At 42.1% G+C, this 21,079-nt stretch overlaps 1 protein-coding gene across 3 annotated transcripts in view; it reads right to left on the reverse strand.

The window, feature by feature from the left end:
- The window catches only part of SEPTIN11 (septin 11), a 93,628-nt gene that overhangs the window by 33,990 nt on the left and 38,559 nt on the right, over window positions 1-21,079 (reverse strand). For all 3 annotated transcript variants that reach the window (XM_043906407.1, XM_043906406.1, XM_043906405.1), the window contains exons 2-3: window positions 12,393-12,507; window positions 1,696-1,891 (exon numbers count right to left, since the gene is read on the reverse strand). In XM_043906407.1, the coding sequence (XP_043762342.1) occupies window positions 1,696-1,891; window positions 12,393-12,507 (311 nt within the window). The remainder of the gene's footprint in view (window positions 1-1,695; window positions 1,892-12,392; window positions 12,508-21,079) is intronic.

Below are 21,079 nucleotides of genomic sequence, written 5' to 3' on the forward strand. Positions count from 1 at the left end.
TTTTGAAGAAGAAAAAAAAAGACATTTTATTTCTTAAGCAGGTTAAACATGTCTGTTTTCTACACTGACAAAGTGGTTTGTTATATACACATTATCTGGTTAGCTTAACAAACCCTCGCTGGATAGAGAATGATCTGAATTCTTCACTAGGCTCCACTGAAACCACACTCATTATTCAGACTCAATGTGGCCATTCTGCACCCAGCAGGCCACCCAACTGTGAGCAGCCTACAGGAAGACCCGGACAAAGAACAAAGGAGCCACAGTGCTCACACCACGGCTCTAGAATCAATATTAAGATCCTGTGCCGGCTGGAAATCAACTACGATATTTCCCATTGAGCTTTCACAAACATGCTTTCTTCACTTTGGGTTTTAGGAGCGGATACCCCTGGTTGCCAAGACCATCAAAATACAGGATTACCCCCTAAGATTACCACACCCCTCCTCCAGGCTCAGCCAATCACAGCACCCTTCCTTAGACCCCCCCCACCTGAAAAGAGACTGTATGCAGATCCCACTGGAAGAGACCTGAGAGTATCTAGTGTCATTCTCTTAGAGTGAGATAAACTGCCAAGGACCCATAGCTGGTTATTGGCAGAATTCAGACCATACCCTGAGTCTACTAAATCCTGGGCTCTAGTTTCTTGGGCAAAATCATTACTGACTCCAAGTTTTCACTCAGATCTGTAGGAATTGGGGGATTAAGTCAAATATCCCAATCTGTCTCGGTGACTAGGAGAGCATGAGTGTGTGCATGCATGCTAAGTCACTTCAGTTGTGTCCGACTCTTTGCAACCCTATGGACTGTAGCCCACCAGGCTCCTCTGTCCATGGGATTCTCCGGGCAAGAATACTGGAGTGTGTTGCCATTTCCTCCTCTAGGGGGTCTTTCCAACCCAGGGACCAAAACCATGTCTCTTACACCTCCTGCATTGGCAGGCAGGTCTTTACCACTAGTGACACCTGGGAAGCCCTAGGAGAGCAGGGCAGATGCTCACTCCAAACTCTTCTTACTTTTTAATGCCTGGTTTTTGTTTTGTTTTCTTGGCAGAGTTAAAGCAACAACATCAACAACAAAAAAACCAAACCAGAAACCACATTTCCCAGACCCTCTTGCAGCTAGTGTTCAGATGTGGTCTACTTCCTGCCAAGCAGCTGCAGCCATACAAGATCTGGAGGCAGGAGGCATGTCACCCAAGGCAGAGGCCACAGGCAGGGAAAGGGGTTCTTCTTGCAAGTAGTGATGAAGGCATTCGGTTAACAGGGACAGATTCAGTGGAGGTTCTAGAGGCCTGTCCCCAGCATGACAGGTACCAAATATATAGATACTTTGTAATATATAAGGTAATTTGTGGCAGGAGTTCCATTAACCCTAGATGTTTTTCTAGATTGCTTTTCTAGGTGGGAAAGCCCCCAAACCTGGTTCCATGACTGTTCCAGGAAAATATTATAAGCTAGCTTATTCCTTCTACCAAATCCCTTTTCTGCTCACACTAGCTGGAATCAATTACATCAGTTGATTCCGACCTCAAGAACATTCTAAGAAAATTTATCAGAGGACAAGAATGTCTTCTCTTGTAGGTGACAGGAGTCCAAGCTCCACAATGAGCAAACATTTAGTCTTTGCATTTACCCAGGATGAGTATTGTTACCTCCTCATTCATTTACATCCCCACAAAATCCCAAGATGTACCTGTCATCTTTATTGATCTGATCTCCAAATCCCACAGTGTCAACGATGGTTAACTTCAGCCGCACATTGCTTTCCTGAAGCTCATAACTTCTGGCTTTTAACCGGACACCTGGTTCATTGTGAGTTGCTGGATCACTTTCAAATTTGGTGTTGAATAAAGTGTCCATTAACGTGGATTTGCCGATGCCCGTCTCGCCTGCATGACCACAAGAGAGAAATCAAAGAAGGTGTCAATGCCTCTGAGACATCAGTTGACATCATCAGGAGTGTTTTTTTCTTTTTTTAAAAATCATTATGTTAGTAAAAATTTTTGAAAAGTCAGTCTCACCACATATCCCACCACAAAAAAATAACTCTTTCCATGTATGATCTATGGAATACCTCCCTAGAAAAGGCTTAATGGATTTCAAAAACCACTCAGCAGAGAAGATCTTGAAGTTATAGATCAAAATGCTCTTTTTTACCTCTGAATAGAGAAACAGAACGTAAAAAGCTTGCCTGTGGTCCGTTTGTGGTCATTTCAAAGACATAAACTGTAGCTCTTCCTAACCTAAATGTTGGCATGTAAAACTATCAATATAGTACTTTAAAAAAAAATCTATATTGCTGAGTTTCTGTTACTAGGAAAATGTAAGAGACTGATTGCATTTATATTGACTTATTTGATACCATCTAATGTTGTGGGAAAGAATTACATTTTTTCAAAACAACACTCTTAACAAATAACAACAAAAATAACAAACCCAGCTACAATTGCTGAGCACTTACTTTGTACCAGGTCCTCTGACAAGAGCTTCCGATGTACTGTCTCATTAAACCCTAGTACTAATTCCTGTGGAATAAGTGCTACTGCTTCCTCCCTTTTACAGATGAGCCATTAAGGCTTAGATAAGGTTTAAGTAAGTTGTCTAAAGTCATATTGTTAAATGGCAAACCCAGGTTTCTATCTCGGGTTTGTGTGGTTCTAACACCTACATTCAACCAATTCTGACACTGTTACAGAGAAAACTGACTGCCTAATATTTTCAGGTGTGGCTATGAATCTGTGAGAATCCTTTATATTATCTCCATTTGTACTTCTCTATTCAGTAGATGGCAAGCATTTGTTAGATGTCCTGGTATTCAGGCTGATGTTTGTGACAATGAAATTGAATGATGTTAAATGACCTGCAAAGATGGCCTTACTGGTTCACATTATAGTTCAGGTCATCAGGTTTCACTGAGCCTCTAATATATGCAAATCAGAGTGGCAGGTATTATACGAAAGCAATCAAATCGTAAGACCCAAATGTAGAGCCATGGAGAACTTTAACCTGATCTTTAAAATAAAACCAAGAAAAACTTTCTCTTAATACTAATTCTTGAGTCAAAAATAGTTGGCAAAGAGAAAGAACCCACCCACTTCTGTGACCGTGGTTGAGTGTATGATGGTAGAAGTCAAGAAACATTATCTACAGGAATGCATTTTTAAAAACAAAATTTGGAAAATTTCCCCAATTAGATTTTCAGCTCAATTTAAACATACCAGTATACTGTAGCCCTTTCAACAAATCTCAATCCCATGATGTTCCTAGGGACAGTATCTCTCTTCTGAAGGGTTGCTGTAATGCCTTTTAGGATGGTGACAATTCCATGGGAGAAAAAAAAGAGCTCTGGGATTGGCAGCCTTAGGGCAACTTTCCCATTGAAAAGACAAAATCCACTTACTAATTAGAAGTTCTGTATTACTCATTGCTTTCCAACATAGTACAAAAATGAAGCAGAACGGAATCTCTCTGTAACTGAGCTTTCTCTAATTAGAAGCCTTCTGTGGTTTGCCACTGACTACCATGATTCATTTGTAGGATAAAAGTTGGTCAAGAACATTTGCCTGACTCTTCAGCTTTACCCATTGGACCTGATACACCTAAGATCAAAGAACTTCCTCCTTCATCCGTCTTCATTCAGCCAGTATCTTTTCCAGCTTTGTGCCAAGTGTTGGAAATACAACAGTGAACTGACTGGATATGGTACGCTCCCATAGCTTAGAATCTGATCTGGAACATGACTGAATACCAAGCAGACTCTGATTTACTGTTATGGGAATGGTATTTACATGTCTGCCATAACCACCTTAATCTCACAAGCAAGACCATAGTTTATTCCTTGGACCTTGCTAATGACCACAGATAACTGGACCAGTGCTACCCCGCTGTTGCCCCCTGGGGCACCCCCAGAGCTGCACCCATGGATGTGCAATTATTATGCTGTGAGAATGCTCCATATTGAACAGTGATCTGTGTATCTAATCACACTTGTCTCTTTGGGACTTTGAATCTGCACACAGCATGATGGCACGAGAAAGAAAAGATATACTGAGAGAAGTGAATAAGCAGATGCCATGAAGGCTATAAATAAACAGAAGACATGTTGTTGACAGACCATTAGCCAGGCACACAGAAGAAAGAGAGCAGACAGATACAGTAGACGTTAGTATCTGAAATTCATTCATTTATAATACTTCTGTATTTACTATGTAACAAACATAGGTGGTGGGGATAAAATGGCAAATAACAATAGCAACTGAAACTTCTTGAATATCTGTAATATCCTGAATGTTGTTCAGAATCTCCATGCAGTCTGGCTGTGTAGCAGTTGAGACTGTTTCCTATCTTCCTTACTTTCCTTAATATTCTAACCAAAAAGACCCAACAATAAAAATAATCAAAAGTAGGCTCTGTTTCCTAATGCTCAACAAGCTCATACCCATGACTGGTAACTTAACAAAATAACTCTCGAGCAAAATAAAGTTACAAAGTAATGGATACAGAAACAAAACAGGGTTTTCACTCATAAGATACAGACCATCTGGACAGCAATTCAGTATTTAAGGTACGCCAGTCATTTTAAGTTAAGTACATCTTTCTCGATACAGCAAACTTCTTTCCAGAATTTACTGGAGTGGGTAGCCTTTCCCTTCTCCAGGGGATCTTCCCCACCCAGGGATTGAATCCAGGTCTCCCGCATTGCGGGCATTTTCTTAACCAGCTGAGCCACAAGGGAAGCCCAGAGTAAAGACCAAGGAAGAAGAGCAGAGCTACTTTATAAAATTTCCTCTATAAGGTCAAGGTTCTCACAGTGGAAAAGTGACCCATCTTACTTCCATCTCTTTCCCTCAGAACAGCAATAAAGACTACAATTTACATGGCAAGAATTCTAGGTTACCTGGACGGCACTGATAATACCATTTACTAAGTTGAGAATTAGTTAAGCATATGTGAATCAAGAATATGACGCTTTTTTTTTAAGGCAACATAATTTTAATTATTATTTGCATTAAGGTGGACATTATGAACCATTAGCATTCCCGGCCCTACTTATATAGCACAGGGTTAACCAATGGGTTGGAAAAACCACTGTTCCTCTAAATTTCAGAGTGCTTAGCTTTCCATTTCTATGCTCTGTGCTTTTAAGAGCCCTAATTAGACACCGCTCCCCTAGCAGCAGTGCAATTCACCAAAAGTATTTCACGAAGAAATGACAGTTTGGGGAATAAAAGGAATTCTAGAGAACTAGGAGAGCTTTTCAATGCGTTCGTTGCTGAGGTCAATCTCGAGCCTCAGAAAAGAAGGCACTTTCCATACTTTTGAGGACACGCAAGAGCAAAAAGGCTTCTTTTGAATTGAGTTAACTGAAAGCCTACCTGGCATAGGTTCCAACTCAAACCCAACAACTGCAACAATATTTCGAGACAATTAATGACTAACAGCAACTCTGCAACATCTCAGAACCCCTGGCTTCCATAAAAAGTAACTGAAAAGTGGTCATAGTGATCACTTATACTGGAGACTTGCCACTTTGGTAGATTTTTCTGAGTCTGTTGTTTATTCTGTGATAAGTTCACCTGCCCAAACAGTTGTTAGAGTGATGAGACACTTACTATTGAAGGGCTGTCTGGGGCTTCTGTTTCTCCTGCTCCTGCCAGTGCTGGGGAGCTGGACACCCACAGCACAGTGGAAAGCAGGTCTGCCTCTTCCCTTGTGTTCTCAGGCTTACATAAATCTCAAGTTCTAAGCTGCTGCCGCTGCTAAGTCGCTTCAGTCGTGTCCGACTCTGTGCGACCCCATAGACGGCAGCCCACCAGGCTCCCCCATCCCTGGGATTCTCCAGGCAAGAACACTGGAGTGGGTTGCCATTTCCTTCTCCAATCAAGCTCTAAGCTGGACACTGTTTAAAAGCTCTAAGCTGGACACTGTTTAAAAAGAAAACGAAGGAAAACAAAAAGAGCACAGAGCAGTATTATTAATTAGAAGGTAATTAATTGTAAACTGAGCAAATAGTTGATCGGTGATGCAGCATTTTTACTCTGACTGCCAAAACTGGCTACTTGGATAATTATTATTATACCTACTCAAATAGCTGTGAATGAAGGTCTGTCTGTCTCCTCTAAACAGTCGAAGTTTTATTCTTGGATGGAGCCAGAAAATCAGAGTTATGTTGTGTTATTTTAACTCCTCATAGAATCCCGTTTGATGAAGCACGCTTTGGCTAATACCACCAGGGACTTGGAAGACCTGCATGTGACCCTCAGCATTGCATGGCTCAATGATCCCCAAGTGGGGGAAGCTCAGGAACCCAGGTTTAAATGGAGGGACAGCCACATATGTCTTTTCTGAAAATTTACAAGAGAGATTTTTCCAGGTAAATTGTGTTTCATCTGAGCAACTCTTTTGTTTTTACTTTATAGTTCCTATAAGTCTGTCCTCATTAAACGTTTAACTTGTGTTTGGCACATAATATGTGTTTAACAAATATCCATTGACTGAATGGGACCCCCATGCTCTGACCACACTGGCTAAGAGGTTCCTGAGAGAATCAACTGCTACAGGCAGATCTAACGGCTTTGAGCTCTGACTCCAACCTTCACTTTGTTTTCTGGGGTTAATTTTATCTTTATTTATTTATTTATTCATTCCACCCTTACACCACTTACAGCCTTTCCTGGAAAAGCAAGCTGGGATAAAAATGTTTAAGATCTGATTGCAAAATTCCACAGCTAATGATGACACTGTTGCCTTAGCTAAAATGATCTTAAACTCGTCTGCTTGCTATTTCTCTTCTGCCATTCTCTCAAAACGATCAGTGAAATTTTTTAAAAAATTCTACTCTCAAAATGTGTTATTAATTTATTTTGACCCTACTATTGAACTGGTTGCTCTTCAAAAGCCGGGATGTCCCAGTATTTTATCCCTCTGTGTAGATGCACAAAGAACCACAAACAGCAGGATCAATGGTGTAGTTTGTCACAGAGCTGGTGTCATTTTGGAAAGAGAATGACAACGATCAATAAATCTTGAATTGTGAAAAAAGGCTGGGTACTAATTTAGAAATGCAGTGTGGATAAGAAAGCAAAGTTTATTTAATAACGCCATTTGCAGCAGCACGGATGGACACACACAGTGTCATACTGGGTGAAGTCAGACAGAGGAGAAATAGTGTATGACATCCCTTATATGTGGAATCTAAAAAGAAATGATACAAATGAACTTAGTTACAAATCAGAAAGAGACTCACAGTCTTAGAAAACCAACTTATGGTTGCGGGAGGGTGGGGGGAAGGGAGAGTTAGGGAGTTTGGGAAGGTCATGTACACACTGCTATATTCAAAACAGATAACCAGCAAGGTTGTACCCATTGTATGGCACATGGAACTCTACTCAATGTTACCTGCCAGCCTAGATGGGAGGGGTGTTGGAGGAGAATGGACACAAGTATATGTACCGCTGAGTCCTTTTGCTGTTCACCTACCACAATTTATTTTGTATTGGGGTATAGCCAATTAACAAAAGTTTAAGGAACAAAGGCTTTATGGAAACTGAAGTATAGTTTGGGGGATGAACTGGTGTGTTACAGGCAAGATGGAGGGTAAGGGAACTATGAACCCTCGGCTATCTGATACCCGATTTAGCATCAAGAATCCTCTTCCAGACTTCGGTGGTTGAGAATCTGCCTGCCGATGCAGGGAACATGGGTTTGATCCTTGGTCAGGAAGAGTCCACGAAGTGCATTCGCAGCAACTACTGAGCCCGCACATCCTAGAGGCTGTGCTCCACAACTAAAGAAGCCACCACAATGAGCAGCCCCCACTCACCGCAAGGAGAGAAACCCACGAAGAGCTGGTGCAGCCAAAAAAAAAAATTCTCTTCCCAGTTAAGTGAACACTACTCTCCTGCTCTCTATTACATTTTTCTCCAGGACTGAGAGAAGATAGGCTCTAACAGAATTTAATTCAGTGTCTCTAAAACTAAACTAGGTGCACACCAGGATTAATTTCTGTCCTGGTTTGTTTCCTCTCTCTTTGCAACCTGTAGGCTCTGCCACAAAACAAACTTACCATTCTAAGACCTTTTAGAAAAACAGCGTCCTCACTAGGATCATAACTCTTTTTTTTTTTTCAGTCTTTAATTTCCTTCCATATCTTTCACCCAAAATAATGATGCTATAAACACCATGGGTGCGCCTGCCGTGTAAAACACATAAATGCATAGTAGGATAACAAGGAGAAGAGAAAGTAGCATGGATACTCAAGTTAAATATGACACCCACTTCTCTAAGTGGCTGTCAAAACATTTGGATCAACTAGAATGCTTTCCGTAGACTCTTACTTTAAAAATGGAGCATTAATTGACACTGAGAACTGTTTTCTTCTACAGATATTTTGCTGTAAAGTATGTGTGAAGGGATTTGATGTGTCTTATCCTCTGAGGATAAGTACATTTAACTTAATGCTGACACCCCCTGTTTCTCAAAGAACTAATGCTCGTTCCAACCAAAGGGAAAGTGCTGTGCAAAAGAACCTGGATTGCTAGATATATGGGCAGAGAAGGAGGGGAAGGACTTACCATGAAGTAAAAAAAAGGAAAATGCGAAAAACAGAACAGCATGATCTCATTTGTATAAAACCAAAACAAAACAGCACTTATACAATCTTGAGAGACCTGTTTATATCTGCCCAGTGTGTGTCTCTCCCGTGCTAAGACTCCCTTCTGCCCACGTCTCCCCTCCTAGGGGACCCTGGTGTGTTGCAGGGTAGATAAACCCCATCTCCCACCCCGGGTGGGTGGATGACTCAGGCCTGGTGGATCAGACAATCCCATGACTATTGAAGCAGCCGTGGCAGGGATGGCTTCTTCTTCCCTCTGGGGTTGCTGAGCTGGCGACACTGCCGGCAGCCATACCACCTCAGTGAAGAAAAAGCCCAAACACGGTAAAAGCCGCGCAGAAGCGAGCAGGATCGGAAACCGGAGACGGAGCCCTGGAAATGCTCTTTGAATTCCTAGACCAGGCTGTTCTTAATTACGCAACTCGGTATAGGACCTTTGCAGTGTGTTCTGGGGTTGAGGAAGAGCCTTAACTCAGTTTAAACTAGATTTCTGCAATTCTCTGTGGAAAATTTCCTAATCCAAGACCAGTCAGAGAGAGGTGCAACACTGCTGGCTTTGAGGATGGAGGAAAGGGTCCAAGCGTCAAGGAATGTGGGCAGCCTTCTAGCAGAAGGGAAAAAAGGAAGTGTCTTCACCCCTTGAGTTCCAGAAAGGAGAACCGCCTTGCAGAGGCCTTGATTTTAGCCCTGCGAGACACATGTTGGCCTTCAACAAAACTGACATGCTCAACGCTCTGTGGTGACCTAAATGGGAAGGAACTCCAAGAAAAACTGGATACATGTATACCTGTGGCTGATTCACTTTGGGGTACAGTAGAAACTAATAACATTGTAAAGTAACTATACTCCAATAAAAATTAATTTTTAAAAATTAACTCATGAAAAAGCTGTAAAATAATAACTGGTGTTGTTTTCAGCCTCTGAAAATAACTTCCAAGTGTAGGAAGTTTCTAGAAGGATTCTACAGTTTTCTCTCTGTGGAATGAAAATGAGGGTGGGAGGGGAAAAGCAGGGATATTTTATAAATTTTTAACTAGAAATATGCATTATATTAGGGCATCCCTTGTGGCTCAGATGGTAAAGAGTCCACCTGCAATGCAGGAGGCCCAGGTTCAATCCCTGGTGGGGAAGATCCCCTGGAGGAGGGCATGGCAACCCACTCCAGTATTCTTGCCTGGAGAATCCCATGGATAGAGAAGCCTGGTGGGCTACAGTCCAAGGAGTCTCATAGAGTTGGACACAACTGAGTGACTAACACACACACATGCATTATAATGGACTTCCAAGATGGTGCTAGGGGTAAAGAACCCGCCTGCCAATGCAGAAGACATAAAAGATGTGGGTTCGATTCCTGGGTTGGGAGGATCTTCTGGAGGAGGACATGGCAACCCACTCCAGTATTCTTGCCTGGAGAATCCCATGGACAGAGAAGCCTGGCAGGCTACACAGTCCATGGGGTCTCAAAGAGTCAGACACGACTGAAGCAATTTAGCACTCATAATATTAAGTAAATGAAAAACTAATTTTAAACGTGGTTAAGAAAAAAAATAATAATAATAAAAATAAATAAATAAATTAACGTGGTTAAGAATGGAGTCCAAGGGGTCTCAAAAAGAGTCTGACCCAACTTAGTGACTAAACAACAACCAAGAATGGAACCAGAGTAAAAACCTCAGAATCTCAGGAGTCACCACCCACCCAGGAGAATCAGAATACCAGCTGCTTCCCAAAGGCAACAGCACAGCACGGATGTCACTTGTGCGGAATTCCAACGAGTATCATTAACTGCGCTAGTAACACAATGGTCAGCCAAGGAGCTAACACTTGCACGCCACACCCCAGGTCAAACCAGATCCCCCCAGTCTGGTTCCGCTGGACCAGACAGCAGGGGCTGGACCATAACTCTCAAATGCATTCTGGAAACTGATTTTGAAGGCAGGGCTGGGGGAGACAGACAAGAGAAGCCGGAATAGTAATTGGCCTACAATTTAGCATACTTTTCAATAGAAAAATCAACAAATTGCCAACAAATCACTATGCTAATGAAGAATCGCTCTGCTCAGCAATGAGCATTTAGCAGAAGAGAAAAGACAACTCATTTATGCCACTCTGTAAAGCAAGCTGCCATTCCAGGGGGTCCCCTGCTGAATTTTAATGTGGGGAAAACACAAAAAAGGAGAGCTGGCGGCTCTGCTCGTGTTCCCCTCCGGTGCTGGAGACAGAACGCCACACAGCGAGCTGGCTGGTGGGCAGGTTGGCGGGTGGCTTTCAACGCCCATGCAGAAGCCACATTCAACATGCTCCTCTCGAAGATTTTCAGAAAGGAAAATATCTACCCCTTCCTCTCAACAACTGACTTCCATTGAACACTACACCTTTCTCTGCTAAATTCACTTCATTTTACTTAGACAAGAGAAGTAAGTCAGGTACATTCTGCCAAGCTTATAGGGAGGAGACATACAGAATATATATTGGCTACGGGCAGAATTCTTTTTAGTTTGTCTTGAAGTCTATGCCCAGAGGACAATGGCCATGAAACAGTGTAGTATGAACCACTTCACTGCTGGGCAGTCTGGTCCTGCATCAAGAGTGACAGGGAGGCTGAAGGAAAGGCCATGATCTATTTCAGGGACACGTCTGCTTCCAAACAACAGGAGAGTCCTATTTCTACTTTCCTCTTTTTCTCCACCTTCTTTTGTACCTTCCTCCTCTTGGTTTAAAAAAAAAAAGGCTAAAGAAGAAAAATACCGAGACCAGAAACATAGGCCAATACATCACATTTAAAGGCTATGAATAAAACATACTGGAGATGCAAACACATAAGTCAGATCCCTTTGGCCTCTTCCCATTTATCTACCAGGAATAAACAGACATCAATTTCAGATTCCAATTGAAAGACTAAAGGTTAATTCAATAATTCAGGTGGAAAATTTATTTCAAGTATAAAATAGGATTTAAGATTGTCTTTTACTCTAAAAGCAAAATTTTCAAGTTTATCAAAGTGGTTAAAGTAATTGCAGATTTTACTCACTGTAGGCAGAAGCTTATCTTTAAAAAGATTTCAATGGAGATTACTACTGCACCACATTCAGAAACCCTGGAAACACATTTTTAAAATGCTTTTGAACGATCTTTCTGTGTATGTGTATCTCAGTTCCTTCTTTCAACTTCCTACAGTCTAGTTATGGGCTTCCCAGGAGGCTCAGTGGTAAAGAATTCACCTGCCAATGAAGGAGACACAAGAGATGTGGGTTCAGTCTCTGGGTCGGGAAGATCTCCTGGAGAAGGAAATGACAATCCACTCCAGTATTCTTGCCTGGAAAATTCCATGGACAGAGGAGCCAAGTGGGTTACAGTCCATGGGGGTGTAAAAAGTTGGACATGACTGAGTACTCATTGTCTAGTTAGGGTCTAAGTCCCTCCTCTATGAAAAATTAAAATAAGTGATTCAACAGCAATATTAAACTGATCATTGCTCGACTATGTGACATAAATAAAGATAACAATTTGAGTAACACCATGAAACTTACAAAGCATTTTATCTGAATATGTCTTTATCTTTGGGTTGGCCAAAAAGTTTGTTCAGGATGAACTTCTTGGCCAACCTAAGAACTGTGCGACATACGTGGAATGGAGATATTATTGTCTTGCTTTACAGATAATAAGAGAGTAAAAATATCATTCCCCTTATTTCCTGAAACATGCCCCTCTGACAGTCACCTGCCAACACCCAAGAGTCAGACTCGTTGCTCAGCAGCAAGCGATGAGTCACTTACCAACACAAAGGATGTTGAAACAGAATCCTTGAGAAGTTGATTTGTTGACCAGCTGGTCGGGGAGACTGTCAAATCCAACATGGCCAGAAAGGGATAAGTTTCGAAGCTCTTCATTCTGGAATGTCAGAGGGGAAACGTTGGAGAACCCATGACGACACTACCTGGGTCCCCCTCCCTCTCCCGTCCTCTCTTCTGGGCACACAGGGAAAACGGCGACCCCTCTGCGCCCACCCCCTCCCTGGCTTCTACACAACTGAAGCGACCAACTCTAGAGCCAGGCTCCTTCCACAAAATCACACCGACTCCCAAAGTACACCATCTCCCTCCCAGGCAGCTCAGGTATGGTTACAGGTGCATCGCTTCAGGGGAAATACGCTTTCCAGAGGTGGCTGATACCGACACGCTCTAAGTGACACTAAAACTCCAGCCCTTTTGACAGCCTCAAGCACTCAAGAAAACTTTTCAACCCAGAGGGAAAAAATTAAGGACTCTCTTCTAGACACCGGAAGCAGCTTTCAGAAGCTCATAGTGGAGGATGCATTCCCGTTACTATGCAGAAATTCTGTAACCACCATATTGAACTTATTTAAAATGGCGCAACACAGGGCTTGGTTCGTTCTCTAGGATGAACTGGACAGGCTTTGTGGGGCCTCCTTGCTCTCCCCAACAGGCTCTGCAGTCCCCACGCCTGCTCAAGAGTCTGCTGAAAGAGAATGGGGCTAGGGTAGTTATCATATTTTAAAAGCTGGATGACTTAGGCTGTATTATTATATGGTGCTAACTTCCTCCACAATGCTGAATGCATTCTGTAGGTATTGGAGATCATTTGTAAAACCCTTTCTTCCCAGGAAAACAGAGGCTACTTATGGCCCTTCAATTAAGAACCACAGTTAACAGTATGGGATTCCAGAAACTAGTTATTAAAAGTCTTCCTGGTGTCTGCCTATGTTGCCAATGAGTTTTTCAAGACACTGAATTGGGGGTAAGAAAATAAGCCTCAGAGCTCCATTTTTAAATAAAGAAGCAAAAGCCTTGCACAGAATCAACTGGTCCATAGTTTTTAAAAGACGGGCCTTCGTTATCCTCCTATATGTGTTAGATAATAATGAGAGTGATGTCTTTGAATACTCAAAGGCTGAAACTCCATTTCCAAATCACTTCAATTACTAAAGAGATGGAGAAACGTGACTCCCTAAATGTTGGGATTTTAGTGCAATGTCTTTATGGACAAAATGACGTCTGAGGGCCTTGCTAGCGCTAAAATTCTGATTCTGTGAAGTAAGGTTGGAAAACACCACCACCCCCCCGAATACCATGGTGGCAGCTGCAGGTTTGAGGTCACTGGTGCAGAGAACAGATGCCGAGGCTATGAATAGCCTCCTTGAGACCTGCCAACAGTGAATATGAGACTCAAGAGTGGGCTCTTAGCCTTGAGCAGGATGGCCTGGCCGACAGCGCACCCAACAGCTTGGGGAGCGGCCCCCGGGGGCAGCCGCTCTGCTGGCTGGCCAGGCCTCCCAGCACCACCTCGAGGCCCCAAGGCTACCACCTGCCCTTTCCTCTTCAGATACCTCAAAGGTTCAGGCAGCAGGTATTTTTAGGGTGTTTACCACATCCGCCAAGACTGAAGGAGGAGATGTGAAATGAGTCTGGGTTATATTTAGAACTCTTTCCACCACAGATGTGCACAGGCTGCCGCGTAGCCGGCGAGGAGACACCATCACACCAGCCTCTCTCCTGACGCATCCCGGCCTTCAGCAGTCCACGAGCAGCAGGAAAGGAGGCCAGGCAAGGAAGAACGACCGCCCGACAGCCCCTCTCCTTTTTTGCCACAATAATTCTCTTAATTTCTGGGGTGGGGGAGGAAAGAGTGGTTTATTGCTCTGGATTCTGGACGGTTGTTGGGTTTTTAGATTCAGATATTCACCCAGGAGCCAATCCGGGGAAAGAATCAGAGTTAGTAATTATAGCTCTCATCCCAGAACCCAATGCTCAGCATCTCATATTCTCACCATTTCCAAAACACGAGAAACCACCCACACACCCACTGAGTATTTTTATACCCACTGAAAACCACATACAAAATGAAAGGTTATAAAACAGTTTGGTCTTAAAATTTTTTTTTTACTTTGAATTTATGTCTTCAATGTCTCTGTCTTCTTTGTCATATAAAATATGTACATTTTATAATGCCACTTCAAAAGTCCATTAGAGGACTACCCAGCATTAAAGGAATCCTGAGGGCTGTTGCCCAGCGGTGGTGATGGGGCAGTGGGAAATGGGAGGCTCCTCCTTTGGTTCACGAACAGGCTTTCACACTAAAATCACTGCAGGATATGTGAGGGGAGTCTATTTAACTCACACAGAGCAGGTGAAATGAATTCCTACACTCTGCACCTCACAGTACCACGCCTGTAGCTTTATGCCTTAGCTGTCTCGACCCAAAGAATGTGTGTGGAGCTCGAGTCTAGATATGATCACGGGGAATCTCAGATACTCTCCTGTCTTTACTGCTATCATATATTAGCAACGACTCTCAGAATTTTCTGTCTGGTACTGAGCTCTGTCTGCATTCCAGTTCTGAATTTCTAACCCAGGGCCAGTTCTCCCAGGTTGTCCTACTTATACCTTAAATTGTTCACCGAACTTGAAATCATCGCCTTGATTGCAAACCCACCCCTACTCCAGGGTTTCCTACTTCTCTTAATGGCACTAATTTGTGCTTGAGACCCACACGTCTCATTCATTTCAAAGTGTTATTAATGCTGTACCCTCCTTGTATTTATTCTCACTAATTCAGCAGCCTTCCAACCGCATCCCACTCCCTCTAATCCTCCCTCCCTCACTCTACTTGGCTGCCAAAGGGATCTTGGTACTCAAAGGCCCTCAATCCAAACTTCTTATTCTGCCTTCTCAGGAGCTTCTGTAGGCTGATATCAAATCTCTATTCCCGTCAAATCTCCCACTCCTCCCAGAGGAGGACCTTCCACTGCAGTTAAATGGAATTACTTACAGTTCCTGGGAGAGCCCCGGTTTCTCCTCATCAGACTTTATTCATATTATGATATTTCCTCTATCTGGGAGGATCTTATAGCTTCCAACACATCCCAACCTTCCAGATCCCATAGAAATTTTATCTCCAATCTTGTCTTTACTGGGCTTCCCTGGTGGCTCAATCGGTAAAGAATATGCCTGCAATGCAGGAGACCTAGGTTTGATCCCTGGGTCAGGAAGATCCCTTGGGGAAGGGAATGGCTACCCACTCCAGTAGTCTTACCTGGAGAATTCCATGGATACAGGAGCCTGGTGGGATCAAAAAGAGTCAGACGTGACTGAGCGACAAACACACACCCTTGTCTTGACTATGAAATCTCAAGGTGAATTTCAGTAAACACTCCCTTTATCAATAAAAGGAAAAATGATGCCTGGATAAAGGTGGTTCGAGCTATGTGGCATTCTACCACTATATAACGGCTAGCATTTATTGATCAAGGTTCCAGAAAAGCCTTAAACATGAATGAACTAGAGAATTTAACAGTTCTATGAGGTAGTTAACTACTGTTTCTCAATCTCAACTGCCAGATGAGAAAACAGAGCCCCACAGAGTTTAGTAACTTGCTCAAGGTCATACAGTCAATAAGGTGAGAAGCTGAAATGTGGACCCAGGTCAGATTCCAGAGTCACTGTTAACCACACGAAGATCTAAGTTCCTAGGTAGTTCCTAGGTAGACAATACAATGATTTTAGCCACTACTGAAAGCCAATATATTAAACTAGAAAGAAAAAAAAGTTCTCTAAAATAATTCTCTGGCAACCATAAGAGGTGGAAGTTGAAAATTAGAATTGGCAAAGTAGCTCTTAAGTATATTTTCATGGGTCCTGGCAATGCTGAGACTTTGATTTTTGCATCTACGGCACATGAAGCCAATAATAAAAGGCTTATTTTGGACCATTTTTGAGATGCAAGTGCCAACTTGGAGCCACCAAGCAAGTAACTATAAGACCTTAATTGATTCAGTCCTCCATTTGCTAATCTACTCAGGGAGGGGCTGTACTTGGATGATTTCTAGGCCCAATCCATCCTGAAATGAGTTATGACTAAATTCTATAGTGTAAAATAACCAGTCTTTAACATGACAACCTCATTTTTCTCTTCCCAGATCTCTTCACAGTGTTTCAAAAAACACTGCTCAAAGCACTAAGGGAACAAAAATACATTACTTTTGTTATTCATTGACAAATGCTCTTCCTGCCCTTCAGAGGCTTACTGTGTAGCAGTAGAGATAGAACACAAGCAGTCTTAAGGATGAGAGAGAGAAATACTGTGGGATGACAAAGGGGAAGTGGGAGCTTTTGGCAAGGGAAATTCAGGGGATATCTTTCAGGAAGGCTAGAGTTCTCCAAACCTACCAGGAAAATAAAAGTCCAGCTTGCAGAAGCCTGCCAGATAAACACTATCTTCTGCCCAAAGGGTTACTTTATTAGGAATGTGGGTACTCTTGAAGATTACAGTCAACAAGTTTTGCAGAAGATGTCTAGCTGACTTCATTATGGAAATAATTATAAAACAAATTACATAAGAATGTGCACCAACACCTACATTCTGAGTGCTGCTTCAAAATATGTTCCACATTTCCAAATCTTGCTTAGTCAAAAATTGGATGGCACAAAGCTTGGAGTCAGATAGCCATGGGTTTGAATCCCTACTCTTTTTAGTCCCCGTTCCTCCATCAGTAAAAATGGTCCACTTGGCAAGGTGGCTGGAAGCAACTAAGGGAATGGTACATATGCGAGGACCAGCATTTAACAGGTCTTCAGGAAACCTGGGTTTCCTTTCCCCAAATTAGGTGGGACGAAGAGAGGAGCTCTCCTATTGCTGCTGGGCCCCCAAAGAGTCAGAGACGACTTAGCAATGTTCACATCACACTTCATGCTGGGAGACTCTGCGGATGGGCAAAGCCCTCAGACTACCCAGGGAGGAAGTGATAAGGTCACTTATCCTTAGTGATAAGGATGAACAAAGAGGGGGATAAAAGAACATGGAAGAAAGAATGGGGCTCTAGCATGAAGAAAACCCACCCTAAATAGGATGCTCATTTACAAATCTGCGGGAAAAGCCACAGAATTCCATTCCTGTTTGCAGGCATCAACATCTTCCAGGGCTGGAAACCATTAAAGGATTCCTCAGCTTCACTCTTCTTTCTATTTTAGCCCCGCCCACAGCCTCTTGAAATTAACAAACTGGCTGTGCCCAGATGGATTCTATTCACCATATTCAAACTGAAGGGTTAACCCAAAGTTACTGGGTGCCTTTTAAAACCAAAGGCTTCCATAGATGTGGTTAGCAGGTAGTCTACATCTGCTGATCTTAATCAGCCAGTGGGAGTAGGGGAGCATGTTACCAAGGTGATATGTTGTATCTGTTTTCATGTTTTTTGAAAACAATTAGACTTCATTTTCAGGGTTTTTATGTTTGCGGGGTTTTTTTGCCTTTAAAGACATAAATTACAATTGAAGTTTCAAAAGATTCTGCCTCTCTATTTTTTTTTTAATTTAAGAGATAAAACTTTATTATGTATTAGACAGCTGGAAATTACATTCTTCGCAAAGCCTCATTTTATGGAGAATGAATTATATTGATCCAAGTCAATCTGTAAAATGAGATTTAATCAAATGACCTCTAAACAATGCCTTTGGTTTGCTAATTCTAAGATTTCTTGAGTTTGGAAATCAGAGATGCATAAATCTAAATCTGTCCTTTTGCTTGAGGAAAGGCCAACACAGGGCAAAAACTTCTTGGTAGTATATCTTCCCTTGTCAGATCTAAGATGGCTCAAGTTTTACATGACCCTTAAAAAAGGGAGTTTCTGTCAGTTACTCTGGTTAACTCCAAACATAACAGAAATCTCTGTGTGTATCCCAGTGTTTTCCACATATATTTTTCATTTTCGCTTGCTTAACTATGGACCCACTCCCTATAACTGTCCTGCTTAAAAACTACCTTTTTCCTTCAGCTGTATCTGCAGTCTCCCAGAAATTTTTCGAAAAGTAGGTTTATAGCCTCAAGACAAAACACAGAAAAGTCTTCTAAGTAAGTTAATCATCTGTCTTCATGAAGAGAAGCAAATCTTCTTTTCATGCTTTCATTCATACAACAAATACTTACTGAATACTAGCACGTGCTAGATACTGTGATAAATGCTAAGGTGATGATGGTGAGAAAACAAAGCATTGGTAACTCATGGAACACATGGGACAGACAGCAATGTTAATCAAATAGTCACAGGGACTTCCCTGGTGGTCCAGTGGTTAAGACTGTGCACTGCCAATGCTGGGGGCACAGGTTCGATCCCTGCTTAGGGAAATAAGATCCCGAGCTTTGCAGCTCGGCTATTAAAAATCAAAAACAGCCACAAATGTATACTCATAAGCTATTGAAACTACAGGATGCAATGCAACCTTCCAACTCATGTGATTAACTAGTTATCCATCCAGTGAATTCACCAGCTTCTAGGATATAAAAACACGTATTTGCTCTGCAGTACTTTTCAATATTAATTTAGTAGACAACTCCTAAGGTCAGTTGACTTGCAGGTCTTATGTATTCAGAAGAATACAAAGAGTCATTTTGCCCAGCATTGCCTGATAGGAGGAGGTAGAAACAATGAAGACTCGAGTCTTAAGAAAATGAATGTCCAATTTTAAACAGAGCTGAGATGGAACCATGGGGCAGACTCCCTTTACTCTGTCTTTTCCCATAAAGAAGATGCTGACTCAGAGGAGAGGTACATATCCCTTCATTATATTAGAGTCTTTTTTTTTTTTCGGGCTCTGTTTTAGTATAGATCCCACCCAGCTGGAAATAGTCAAAGAGAAGAACCTGTTTTTCTTCACACAAAACCCTTGACTGAGGGCTTCCTTGGTGGCTCAGTGGTAAAGAATCTGCCTGCCAATGTAGGGGACATGGGTTCGATCCCTGGTCTGGGAAGATCCCACATACCGTGGAGCAACCAAGCCCTGTGCCACAGCTATTGAGCCTGCGCTCTAGAGGCCAGATGCCGCAACTACTGAAGCCCACTCGCCTGGAGCTTCTCGTGCTCTGCAACAAGAGAAGAAGCCAGCACGATGAGAAACCCATGCATTACTGCTCTCTGCAACTAGAGAAAAGCCCGTGCAGCAAGGAAGACCCAGTACAGCCAAAAATTTAAAAAATAATAAATAAAATTATTAAAAAAAAAAAAATCTTGACTGAGCACCAGCCACCTCCCAGTATTTGGAGAAATCCTGGCCTCACAAACTGCCCAAGAAGTAGGTTCTACCCAAATGCCTGACTGTTTATTTTTGTAAATACATACATTTATCTAAATACATTCTAGAGAGCATTCAACTGGTTTCATATTCTCTCGTAAAGACAGGAAAGTTAGTGGGAAGATGGGAAACGCCCTTAGTTCTCATGCAAAAAAGGAAAACACTGGAATGCAAAGTATCAACCCAAACCACAACTATGAAGCCTGAGTTGGGCTGTTTTGAGGGCTAGGCATGGCTAGGGTCACTTCCATAATATGAAATAATATAAAACATCTGAAGCATCTCATTACCAACGGGGATCGCGTTCTTTAAGGATGACTTAGACAACATTTGCTACTCCGCTTGTCATCTATACTATAAAATCCCAAAACCAGAGCCAAGAAAGCCCCCAAGGAAATTGTCTCACACTAGCAGCAGAAGAGACAGCCAGGAAGAAGAGTGGACTGTTCAGAGGAAAACCATATGAGGAAAGAACTTGAGTGCATCCAGCAAGAAGTCGGGACTGAGAAAAAAGGCATCCAGGGGCCAGTACCCAAGTCACAGAGCCAGGGACGTCAGCTCCAACTACCAACCCAGGAGCCACCCTTGAAAGAAAACAAATAACCAGAAAAGATCTTGATTAATATTGAGTAACTGCCCCAATATCAGGTACCGTCTCTAAGCAACTGTCTCCAAAAGACTCCCAGCGGAAGGACAAATTTTGCTTTTCCAAATCCTAACAAAACTAATGCAGTGGAAGGGTTTTCTTTGAGGATTTCAGGATTACAGGGAAATTTTACTGCTATGTTTCTGTAATATTAGAATTATTATTTTTAAAAACCCTCACATTTTTATAGCAGAAAAGAAATATTAGTAAGATTTTAAAAATCAGGAAATGTGAGTAACAATAATAAAAATCTTTTCAAAGGGGCTAAGACTACAATTTTATTGCAGCTAATAGGTGGGTGGTAAGATAAAATATGAGTATTTATTTTTTCTAATAACAGAACCAAGTCACATAGAAAGCAATGAAGAGTAAGCAAAAAAAATCAGAATAAGACAGTAGAAGGTACTTGATACATGAAGTCAGGAGGCTTGGGGCAACTCTCCGTTGTTTATCTGGGTGACCTGGGGTAAGTCATTTAACTTCTCAGCTTCAGTTTTGCCAACTTTTTAAAAAACTGAAATATAGCTAACTCACAATGTTGTGTTAGCTAAAGGTATACAGCGCAGTTGGCCCAATTATACACATACACACACACACACATATATATATTCTTTTTCGGATTCTTTTCGATGAGGGATTACTATAAGACATTGAGTATAATGAAGGAAATGGCTTCAACTCTCTCCAGTATTTCTTGCCAGGGAAGTTCCAAGGACAGAGGAGCCTGGCGGGC

The sequence above is a fragment of the Cervus elaphus genome, chromosome 6 (genome assembly GCF_910594005.1).
Source record: "Cervus elaphus chromosome 6, mCerEla1.1, whole genome shotgun sequence".
NCBI lineage: Eukaryota > Metazoa > Chordata > Mammalia > Artiodactyla > Cervidae > Cervus > Cervus elaphus.